At 45.6% G+C, this 11,604-nt stretch overlaps 1 protein-coding gene across 1 annotated transcript; it reads right to left on the reverse strand.

Moving 5' to 3' along the window:
- Nucleotides 1-7,570: 7,570 nt before the first annotated feature.
- Nucleotides 7,571-11,599, reverse strand: LOC106901011 (prolactin-like). Its single transcript, XM_014963336.1, has 4 exons — nucleotides 11,321-11,599; nucleotides 11,095-11,202; nucleotides 9,493-9,663; nucleotides 7,571-7,765 (listed from the first exon to the last, which is right to left on the reverse strand). Exons 1-4 carry the CDS (start codon nucleotides 11,597-11,599, stop codon nucleotides 7,571-7,573), a joined length of 753 nt encoding a protein of 250 aa, XP_014818822.1.
- Nucleotides 11,600-11,604: the final 5 nt, after the last annotated feature.

Genomic DNA, 11,604 nt, shown 5'->3' on the forward strand with positions numbered 1-11,604 from the left:
CCATGTGTTATATGCTGTTCAGTAACGTGAGAAGTTTAGTCCTGTCATGCAGTTGAAATCCCAGAACCAACTCGTATTCTGGCTAAAATCTTTCGGGATGAACAGGTAGATTGCATACCCGTGGGGGTGAATTTACTGTCCAATTGTCCTGTTGAAGTCATAGTCCTGCCCTGTTTGACTAACTCCTACTTGAAGGATCACCAACTGTTGGTGGCCCAGATTCTTCTGAAATGGCACTTGCTAGTGTCTGCCTACAGAGAAAGGCATGCAGGGATTTTCAGATTATCAGCAAATGATCAGGTGGAGGTACATGTGTGTTAGGGGTATTCATTGGTGCTTCCCATTTTGGAGGAAATCAGTGTATGGTGGGGGTGATTGGGGTTTTCCCCATCTCACTTTTCAGGGAAAAGAAGTCTTCACAGCTGCTCATATTCTTTTACTGCAAATCCGTCGAGCATCAGTGTTAGAAGCAACATTTCTGGAGCAGGGAGATAGGATTGAGAGTGCTCCTTGGGAAATTCTTTCAGTTGATGGTGTTGCAAGAACCAAATGTGAACTGCTGTCAAAACTCTGAGCCGATGTGCTAAACAGAATACATCTGAAGGGTGTCTCACTGAGGCAAAGATCAAGTAAGGCTCATGCAGAATTGATTTCACAGTTGTAATGTTATACGTGTTTTAAATTGAGCAAGTTTTGGTTTCAGTGCAGCCTATTAAAACTTACACCGTTTCACGGCCCTCCAAATCTCTTAACACCTCCTACCAGTATTCTTACTCCACAGCTAGAATAAAGTTTCAATATGCCAGGTAAAACATTCTTCACTTGAAAATGCTGATCAAGCTTTCTTAAAAAAGCTAAAAGTATACATGTGAATTTTGAACCATACCTAAAATAGTCTGATTCAATTAGTCAAAATGGATTTAGGCTCATGATACATACAACCTGGATTCCTCTCATTTTAAGCTATTTAAAGGAGAAGTGTCCCTTCGGTCCATACTGTGAAAACTTGGAAAATGAGAAACAGCGCTCAGTATTAATGCAGAAATACAATTTTCTTACAGAGCCAGTCTTTTCTGTGTGAAGGATTAAGTAGTAGGTATTCATTTTCTTCAAATAATGTATGCATACTTGTTTCAAAAGAGCAAAACACAAATTGTACACAAAATACCCAGCAGGTGTTTGAAGTGCCTTGTGACAGTCACATTGCAGAGGCGTAAGGCATAGAATGCATCTGGTATTAGGAGTGGCATGGTAGATACCCATGGCATCTTACGGTTAAAACCAGCAACATATCATTTTGGCTTCAAATATATGATGTGGTGGATGACCCTGCAGCATGATTGTAGAGCATCTCTCTCAGGTACTTCCAATGTATGGCATTTTGAGACTATGGTTCCAGGCTGTAGAATATTATTAAGGGATCCTGGGGCTGGGCAGAGTTCAGGTACCTCAATTTCCCCCTGTACTCGGCACTGGTGAGGCCCCACCTTGAGTACCGTGTCCAGTTTTGGGCCGCTTAGCACAAAAAAGACATTGAGGTGCTGGAGCGGATCCAGAGAAAGGCAATGAAGCTGGTGAGGGGTCTGGAGAGTAAGTCTTATGAGGAGAGGCTGAGGGAGCTGGGAATGTTCAGTCTAGAGAAAAGGTGGCTGAAGGGAGATCTTATGGCTCTCTACAACTACCTGAAAGGAGGTTGTAGAGAAGCGAGGAGTGGTCTCTTCTCCCAAGTCACAGGCGACAGGACGAGAGGAAACAGCCTCAAGTTGCACCAGGGGAGGTTCAGATTGGATATTAGGAAAATATTTTTTACTGAAAGGGTTATCAGACATTGGAATGGGCTGCCCAGGGAAGTGGTTGAGGCACCATCCCTGGAGATATTAAAAAGAAGGCTTGACATGGTGCTTAGTGACATGGTTTAGTGATGGTTTTTATCAGAGTTAGGTTGATGATTGGACTAGATGCTGTTAAAGGTCCCTTCCAACCTAGACAATTCTGTGATTCTAAATCCCAAACCACAACTGAAAAAACCTAGCTCTTCAGAGGCCATTAACAATGCAGATATTTATACTCCTTGGGCACCTCTCAGTTTAGTCTGGCAGCGCATCAGTGCTAGTGTGACACAGAATAGGACTGGGAAAGGCAGAAAGGACTGAGACTGAGTACTGGCTTTGTTCCCCAAGCAGCAGGCTCCCGTGAGAGGGGGATCTGGCTGCAGAGCCAAGCAGCCTGAGGAACAGGAGAGGCTTTTCTCACCCCACCGATGGCAGGTCCTCCAGACGGGTCTGCATGTGGATCTTGAAAGTCTGTTTTTAAGGTCAGGCCCTCTAAGGAGTGTCTCTGATACCTAACAAGAAGGTGCTGATTTCCATTTGTCGGCCTGTCTCTTGGTGTATTAAAAGGTACGACAAGTGATGCGGGTGATGCCAGTCCGTGTCCAGCACGGTCACGTTTCATTGCCTGTGAACAACTGTGAACACGAGAGGCCAGCTAGCTCCTCCATGGACCTCGTACAACGTTGCTGAAAGCTGGATTTGCTGACCACACCTGTGTCAGCACTTACACTTTGGTTGCACAGATTTATAGTGTAAAATAATTTTCTAACAGTTCTCCTGTTTGTATTGATTCTTTGCCAAGCAGGAATTAATTGTTACGATCTGCTGAGGAGAACAGGACTGCTGCAAGGCATGAAACTGCATTACTAACTTCAGTGTCAGAACAATAGTACAACGGTCAAATGTCACTCCTGAGCTGCAGTAATACATCAGATTTGTTTTATCCGCTGGGATTTACTAGTACTGGGGTTTAAATACCAGTTGCCATCGCTGTAGCCACACAGCTCCTCTGACGAATATATGTTCTGCAGTCAAAAGAGCGACATAAATTAAGTACATTCACATGCTTCAGCACGCTCTTACCAAGAAGACCATTGCTGATTTTCACAAACTAGAAGGGAAGACAAATCAATTTCAAGGAAATTAGCTGTTAATTCAGTGCCTTAAGAAAGGGCCAGAGAGAAATTAGGGCCCAGTTAACTGGGGACTTAGTTTTGGACCATGGGGAGACCAAAAGGCCCTGTTCACAGTGGACAGAATTGCCATTGACTGTAGAAGTCTTCAATGAATGTGCTTCTAAGTTGAGTGCTGCTGTATAAGGTAAACCGAGGTACATAACTCTGGATCTGAGATGCTCCCCGCATGGGCTTGCACCTAAATTAGCTGCCAGAAAATAGCAACTCCCACTCCTTGGTTTCCTACGGATACTGATTGTATTTCTAAGCAATGAAGCTGGGCATGGTGGATGGGGATGCAACATCTCAACAGTGACCCTCCAGTATTCACCCAAACTCACAGACATCTCACCTTTTATAAACATCCAGCCCTTGAGGAAATCTTAGTTTTTTTCCAAGTAATTTTTTTTCTTTGTGTGTCAACATTTGAGTATAATGCAGAGTACCTGAACATTAATGCATATCATTCAAAGAAATTTGTTTCCATTTGTTTCTGCTTTGCTTTCATATCGTTTTAGATAAGAGTTAAACTACAAGTCTCTCTTGTGACATCTGTCACAATCTATCAAGGAAACATCAGCACATACTAGATTCAGTCTAAATTTAAGATACACTATCAAAGCCATTTAGCACATTATGAAAGAAACAAAATGCATTTTCAGTCACTGAGAGTGTCTCTTATTAGCCGTCATCATCCTGAAAAAAATCATGGAATCGTGGAGTTGCCAAGGTTGGAAGGGACCTTTCAGATCATCGAGTCCAACCATCAACCTAACACTGACAAAACTATCACTAAACCATGTCACTAAGCTCCACGTCTACATGTCTTTTTAATATCTCCAGGGATGGCAATTCCACCACTTCCCTGGGCAGCCTGTTCCAGTGTTCGATAATCTTTTTGGGGTAGAATTTTTTTGTTATATCCAATCTAAACCTCCCCTGGCACAACTTGAGGCAGTTTCCTCTTCTACTACTGCTTGTTACATGGGAGAAGAGACCAACCCCTCCCGCTACAACCTCCTTTCAAGTAGTTCTAGAGAGTGATAAGGTCTCCCCTGGAAAAGTCATGACAAGGAAATCTGTAAGGTACAAAAGCGACTACTACTAACTGAAAAAATGAATTGGACTTTATGAAAATGTCACTATTCTGGGGCTGTCCTGCAACCTTCCATGGAATAAGGTGTGAAGAACACTGGAGATATTTTTAATTCTTAATTTTGTTTGGCTGACAAGGAAAGTTAATGGAAACACGTTGTTCCGCAAAATGAAATTATAGCATGGCTTACGTATAACATACATGGTTACAGATTGTTGCACATGAGCCCAGCACTTAACTGGAAGCCAATCCTGAATTTCTGTTTTTTCCATCAATTTGCAAAGTTGTTTCTCTTAATATTCTCAGATGCAAATGCCACATTCCTTAAACTCCAAAGCATTGGACTGCAGTACCCAGTTTTACAGTTTCAAATGTTGCTAGCCAGTTTCACTGCTCTCTTGGAGAGAAATCCTGCAGGAGATGAAGTGTTCCTCTGTGTAAAAAGCAACCATCGCTGATATTTCTGTTTGAGGCATTGGTGGCCGGAGGGAAAACCCCATGCCCTTCTCAGCCAGCTGCTCAGTTGTGTTCTCACTCAAAAGAGAGAGCTGGGCGATGCTGGCCATACAGGGAGGCTTTTGTTTTACCAACACGCCTGGCTTCAGCCAAAGGTAAATCTTGAAATGTAACACTAATCTGTGACGGTAAATGAGTATGAGTGACTGCGGGCAATACTTCAGTGTGTTGTTGTTCCTCCTGTGGCATCCGCTTCCTTGTTTTCTCTGTTTTTGTGTTTCTCTGCAGCAAAACGTTCACGGGGTTTTGCCGCTTGAAGGGGGTGAGAATTATTTTTTATTATCTGCTCCGTTTGCAACATCTTTTTTGGGGGGGGTGTGTCTTCCCAGCTGCGGAACTTCCCAGTAGCCATTACGGGTGGTGTCCGAGTCACTTTGCAACTCGCTCTGAGAGCCACCAAGCCCCCCCAACTCGCGGGGACATCATCGGCCACCCCCGGCCCGCGGGGACACCGGCCACCCCCCGCCCGTGGAGACACCGGCCGCCCCCCGCCCGCCGGTCCCCGAGTCGCCCCCTTGTGGCATCCCGGGGCGTAGCGCCTCAGCCCCGGCCGGGAGCCCCGGGGGAGCGGGACGGGGCCGGAGGCTGCCGGTCCCCGAGGGAGCGTCCTTCCGTCGGCCCGCCCGGTGCCCGGCACCTTTCGCGTGTGGCGTACGGCAGCGCGGCCGACCTGCACCGCGCATTTCGCCGGGGTGGGGGCAGGGGTCACCCCGACACCGGTTTTCTCCGTAACGAGTGCCCACCCGCCCGGCTCCAGCGTTGCAGGGACAGCAGCGGGCCCTCGGTGGCCCAGGAGACGCGCAGCGCCTGCCGCCTGCTCTGCTCTGGGGCTGCGGCTGCGCTGGGTGACAGCCAGAACTATTAATTGCTACCACATATTAATTGCTGCCACATCTTATCATAGAATCATAGAATCATAGAATCATAGAATTGCCCAGGCCGGAAGGGACCTCCAAAGGTCATCTAGTCCGACCTCCCCGCAGTCAGCAGGGACACCCCCAACTACACCAGGTTGCCCAGGGCCTCATCGAGCCTCACCTTGAATGTCTCCAGGGATGGGGCCTCAACCACCTCCCTGGGCAACCTGTTCCAGTGCTCCACCACCCTCACTGTAAAGAACCCTCTCCTAATCTCCAATCTAAATCTGTTCCCCTCCAGCTTGAAGCCATTGCCCCTCGTCCTGTGACTGCAGGCCTTTCTAAACAGGCTCTCCCCAGCCTTCCTGTAGGCTCCCTTCAGGTACTGGAAGGCTGCTATTAGGTCTCCCCGGAGCCTCCTCTTCTCCAGGCTGAACAACCCCAGCTCCCTCAGCCTGTCCTCGTAGCAGAGGTGCTCCATCCCCCTGATCATCCTTGTGGCCCTCCTCTGGACCCTCTCCATCAGGTCCATGTCCTTCTTATATTGAGGGCTCCAGACCTGCACACAATACTCCAGGTGAGGTCTCACCAGAGCAAAGTGGCGGAATCACCTCTCTGGACCTGCTTCCGTGACAGCAGGTAGACGCGGACAGAGTGGGCACCCCCCTCCACCGCTGCCTGTTTGCCCAGAGGAGCCTTCCCTTTCTCTCTTTGGAGCTGTGTTTTGTGTCCAGAATTTCTTCAGACTTCACACACTTTGTGTGCGATTGCCTTCTGCGTTCGCAGGATCTTACTGCTTAAGGAACTGCAGGTGGGAACTTCTTCAGGGCATAACATAACCCCCTGCGTTTCTACCATACCTGGCACGACAGGGACCAGGTGTGAACTGTGAACCCTCACAGTGAAGAAGTCCATCAGCTGGCTACTGGATGGCAGATGTCTGAGGACATTGGCAGTTACGGAGATGTAAATGAAAAGGATGTTCCTCAGCTCGCTATAAATGTTTTTTTTAAACATTTTGCTGCTGAGTTTATCAAGCCCAAATCCACTATCCTTGTGGGTTAAATAATCACCAGCATTTTACTCTCCGTTCTTGGCAGCTGAAGCTCTAGCTACTGTCAACAACCATCAAGATCAGGGGAGGCCAGAAAAGAGCATTTAGGGATGAAACAGTCAATATTAAAGATAAATCCGTGTTGATTATAAGTGCCTGTTCAAATGGCTCATTTAGGATCTGAATGCAAAGATGTTTTGTTCTATAAGCAGCCATCAGCGTCACCCCACTGCTAGGAGAACGTGACTGCTATACAATATCTGACAGCTTTCAGATTTTTATTTACTATGGAGTTTGTCATCATTACTGCAAAACCCAAGCCCTGTGTCAGCATGTATTACGGGAAAGAGGGAAAGAGACTTCCTGCTACATCAGCCATCCTCAGCCCTCGGATCAAAACGGGATTGGGACCAGAATTCTGACTTACCTTTCGTATAGAAACTGTTTCTTTAGGAGTTTCTACTGAAATCAGTGAAGATATTGCAGGTATAAAAGAGCATTCAAAATGAATAAAAGTGCTAGGAAGACCCATAGAAATTAGTAGGTTGTGAACTCCAGGCCATTTGCCCTAGAGTTACATGAACTGATCAAAAGCAGTACCACTCTTCAGTGTTAAGCAATACTCTGCAAGGATGTATGTAGAAATGGGGAGAAACTTTTTGTTTGTTTGTTTACATAAAAATATACTTTACTGATAGTATATAGATGTATTCGTACTGAGATTTAACAAACTGAATTTCACTTTCAACTAGGTATATATCTAAACTGTGTGAATCAGCCATAATACAGTCTGTCAGAGTGTGCAAGGACATTTATTATCTACTGCTAGAGTACTCCTTTTTATCTGATGCACTGACCCACATACACACATGATGCTTTATTTAATATTTCATCTGCACAGGTCAACTGTGTCAAGTAGCTGCCAAAGAATTTCAAAACCACTTTCCTATTAAAATTACTGTAAATGTGATAATTTATAAATTCTATTTGTTCATCTTTATAAACAACATGGTGAAGACTACATGTCAAGAGATTACAACTCAACAACTATTTTCTGGCATAATCCTACATTTCAGAATTTTTAAGTAGCTTTGTACTTTATTGGAGTCTCTTCTGAAACAGTGAATAAAGTCAGAGTCACTCATCATGTCTGCTTCATTACCAATTGATAAGCCAGTGGCTTCAGATGATGCCATTCCATTTAATGAATTGCTGATCATCCCCATTGACTGCATCTGTGTTGAAAACAGGAAAAGAAGTACAACTCATAACTAGACATACAACTAATCTTCAAAATACTAGTGCAGAAGTCATCACTATGTTGGGCTGTTCAACTCCAGACCTTTCACATAGTTATTGAAGATATATGTAAAGTTCCTTACATAGAATAACATTGTCTTTTTATCTTAACAGTATCCATATAACCTTTAGGCTAACCTGAAATGATCTGGTATGTTAGTAATGCAAGAACACTGGGCTATAAATCCATCTGAGTTTAAGTAGAGGAACCCCTGTTTGGTAATTGTTATTTTCTCTTGAAGTAGGATGGCAAATTTTCTTGAAAATTTTAGCCATTTATTTTAATGAGTTTTCTAAAGGGAAGCTTCTAACATGAGCATTCATCAGTGCTGTTTAACCTGGTGAACTCTGCAGACTCTTATCACCTCTCAGGGCAGGAGCTTCACAACAGAACTAAGCTTAGAATAAGTTTCCTGAAGAAAAACACAGCTGCAAAATACCGGAATGCATTTGCATTGTTTGCTTCATTTTTTAAATTTGTATTTCTGCCTTGTGGTATGTCCATAGTACAGAGAGGTTAAACCTTTTAAGACTTCCTTCCTAGTAATTCCTTCAAAGGTATTTAGAACAATAAAATCAGGTAAATATACCAGCAGCATGTAGCTAGATTAGAGTTTGATGGCTTGCCTCAGTTACAGAATGAAGCAAACAAAGGTCAAGCTTTGAGGTTGAACACCCCGAACTTTAGAGCCATTTAACCCAGAACCATGGCTGCTCTGGGAAGATGGACTTTTTCCATTTGTAACTCTCAGAGTCATCCTAATCAGGGCTGCATCTCAGAGAAGGGTACAATTCCTCCTACTCTAGTGATGAGCTGCTTAGAATTCAAAAACTTTTATTCCCCACCAGTGTTCATAAAGCTGAAAGGTGATCTACTAGTGTAAGCTATTAGTTTATTATTCACATTTTAGTGAAACAGACACCTTGGCAGTGTAGCCATTTCAGAGAATGGACACACAGCCCTCATTTGTTTAGCCAAAACTACAAACAAGTTTAGATATGAATGCACAAGAGATATAAAGACTAGCAGGACTTCTAGCTAGTAATGAGAAAACAGAAATGGAAATAACAAAAAATTACATCCAATAATTTATATATGATCTGCCAGAATTTGAAGTGGAGTTTTGAAATTGTTTTGTGAGTGGCATCTGTCTTAAGCAATGCCACTGTTGTCTTGAAGAACTTATTGCAGCATAAAATTGTTGCCTTAGGAAGGAGCTCTTCCCAGCAGACAGCAGTGATACTTGAATTACTTAGGATGTAAATCCAAATAAAACTGAAAGCAATAATTAAGTATTTGTTATGGTCTACCCACATCTCCCCTGCTGCCCTAGAAAAGTCATTACTGGCTCATATATGAAGCTGTAAATGGCTTTAGTCTTTGCACTTGTATCTTTCATATATTTCATATTAATAAAATATTGCTCTACACATCTAGACATATCTAATGTCATCTGCGTATATGCCAATCTATAAGCTAAGTCACATCCTTTGGCTGAAAAATTCCTGCATCTGTAACAAAGTCCTGCATTGCTGGATCAGAGCCTCTGTTGGCACCACGGCTACAGCCCAAGTGAGAGCAGACATTGCCCACCCACCCCCACCCCTGAAGTCACTCATGCCACGTGACTGGTGTAAAGAAAAGCTACGTTGAAAATCTTGCCTTTTCTGTTACTTTCTCAACTCCAGTTGAGAGCTCGTGTACCATATTGCTGATTTGCTTAGCTTTGCTAAGGCTGTCATCAGGGAGCTCTTGATGGTGCTGGTTAAAGTGAGACAGTGGCTCTTTCCAGGCTTGCAAAAGTTTCAGTATCAAGTGAGTTAATTCTTCTCTCTTATAAATTAAAAGAGTAAAGAATTCCTCTGTTAGTTTGCAGCAGGTCATATGAACCCTGATACAGTCTCACAGGGAAATCTCAGCAGGATTAGGTTTTACAACCGCAATTCAGTAGTTTTCAAATATCCAGAACTTAAGGGTCTGTCTCCAGTTATTTGCTTAGATATAAGTGACACCCAAAAGTTGTTTTTGTCTTATTTCCAAGTTTCTTAGACTCCTAAGCTTTGCAATCCCTCAAGCTGTGGAGTGCAGCATGAGTGAAATTGTGGCACTCCTGTCAAAATGACTTGGTACTGGAAAAGTTTCCCAGAACTCCTAGATGTCTCAAGAGCCCAGGGAGCCCCATCTAGACATCTCTGTTTGCTGGTGCGGAAGCGCAGGTGTTTCCTCACACCTTCCATGGTTTTAGCTGTATTGGTTAGAGGTCTGTGGCAGACAAACCTCCCAGAAGGTGCCTGGTGGTCAGGACTGTTGCTTCTTTTACAGAAGCTCATTGGCCGTAAGACTTCTCTTGCAATATAAGTTCAGAAATAAGGTTGATGGGTTAAAGCTTCCTAAAGCAGGCAAGGCTTCATTTCCCATTGCCCTTCCAGAGGAACTTCTAAATGTCTTGGGGGAAGCTCCTTGCTCCATCACAACCAAAGAGCAAAACGTTAACATTTGTCTCCCCCTGCCTCCTCCTAGAGGCAAAAGTTTCTCCCACTGCTGTATCCTCAACTTTACAATCCTTTTCCTCTGTCTAAAGAAACTCTTCCTGCCCTCCTCTAAACTAATAACGATTTTTTTCCTCTTTGCCATTGCAACTGTCTAAAACAATTTGCTGTTCTTTTCCCCTTACCTAACTACCGATTCAGAGATAATGACTGTTATTTCTTTCCTCTGATTGCTTTTTGTACTTTGCAGTGACACTGATTAATTTAACTTACCTGTCACATGAGCAGTTCCCTAAGTTTCTCTTCTACAGAGACTGCCACAACAAAATCAAAGGGATGTCTGTCCATCAGTCATTCGGGCAAAGTACTACTGCAATACTTCTATTATAACTAATAAATAGGATTTAAGCATATGGAACCATATACAGCTCTTTTAACAGAATGAACTAATGATTCATATGCAAAACCTCTGTCATGTGCACCTGTTTGGGGTCAAAACTTACCAGCTTCTTCCATCCAAACTGTTGATGAAGCACCGGAGGCATAAAAACCTCCCTGCCCACCTCCAGCCCGACCTGGGTGGGGGACCACCGCGGCGTGATGGGTGAGATATTCGGGGGCTCTGAGGGGACGGGGGATATTTCCCCCTTCCTTCAGGGAGGGTAGAAGGAGGCGGTGCGACCCGCGGAGCCCCCTCCCAAGCCCCTAACCCCGCGGGAGTCTGCGGTGCCCCCCGCCCGCCCCGCCTCCGCTCGCCGCCGCAGCTCAGCCTTACCGGGATTTTTTGGGCGTATTCTTTGCCGTTGGGGGTCAGCATCCCCGACGTGTGGCACTTCCGAGCGGGCTTCCCCAGCTCGTTGTCACGGGGGGGGAAATGTTTTTCCTAAAGGGGAAGAAAACCTAAAGAAACACCCACAGCAGCCCCCCGACAGCGCCGGTGGCCGCTCCCGGGGGGGGGGCGGGAGCCCGCTCCGCGGCGGCGGGGCCGTCCCAGCACTCACCAGCTCGGCGTAGAGCGCCGTGGAGAGGCTGTGGATCCTGCCCGAGTGCCGGATCACCCGGTCGAAGAGATCGGCCACGGTGAGGAGGCGGCAGCCGGCTTCCCCCGGGGCGCACACCAGCAGCCACAGCAGCGCCAGCGCCGCGGCCGCACCTGCGGAGAGACCGGCGGCGTCGGGGGGCGTCGGGGGGACTGGCCGGCGCTCCCCTCCCCGCTCCGCTTCACTCCCCCCCCCGGCTCGCCCGCCGCCCTCACCTGCTCGCCCCGCCGCCCGGGCCATGGCCG

Source organism: Calidris pugnax, unplaced genomic scaffold (assembly GCF_001431845.1).
Source record: "Calidris pugnax isolate Ruff unplaced genomic scaffold, ASM143184v1 scaffold44, whole genome shotgun sequence".
Taxonomy (NCBI): domain Eukaryota; kingdom Metazoa; phylum Chordata; class Aves; order Charadriiformes; family Scolopacidae; genus Calidris; species Calidris pugnax.

Coding starts and splice junctions, on each gene's coding strand:
- LOC106901011 (XM_014963336.1), bottom strand. CDS start 11,599: ATGGCCCGGGCGGCGGGGCGAGCAGGTGAGGGCGGCGGGCGAGCCGGG. Junction 11,203..11,320: donor CGGCGCTCTACGCCGAGCTG/GTGAGTGCTGGG, acceptor CTTCCCCTTTAG/GAAAAACATTTCCCCCCCCG. Junction 9,664..11,094: donor AATACGCCCAAAAAATCCCG/GTAAGGCTGAGC, acceptor TTAATTTATAAG/AGAGAAGAATTAACTCACTT.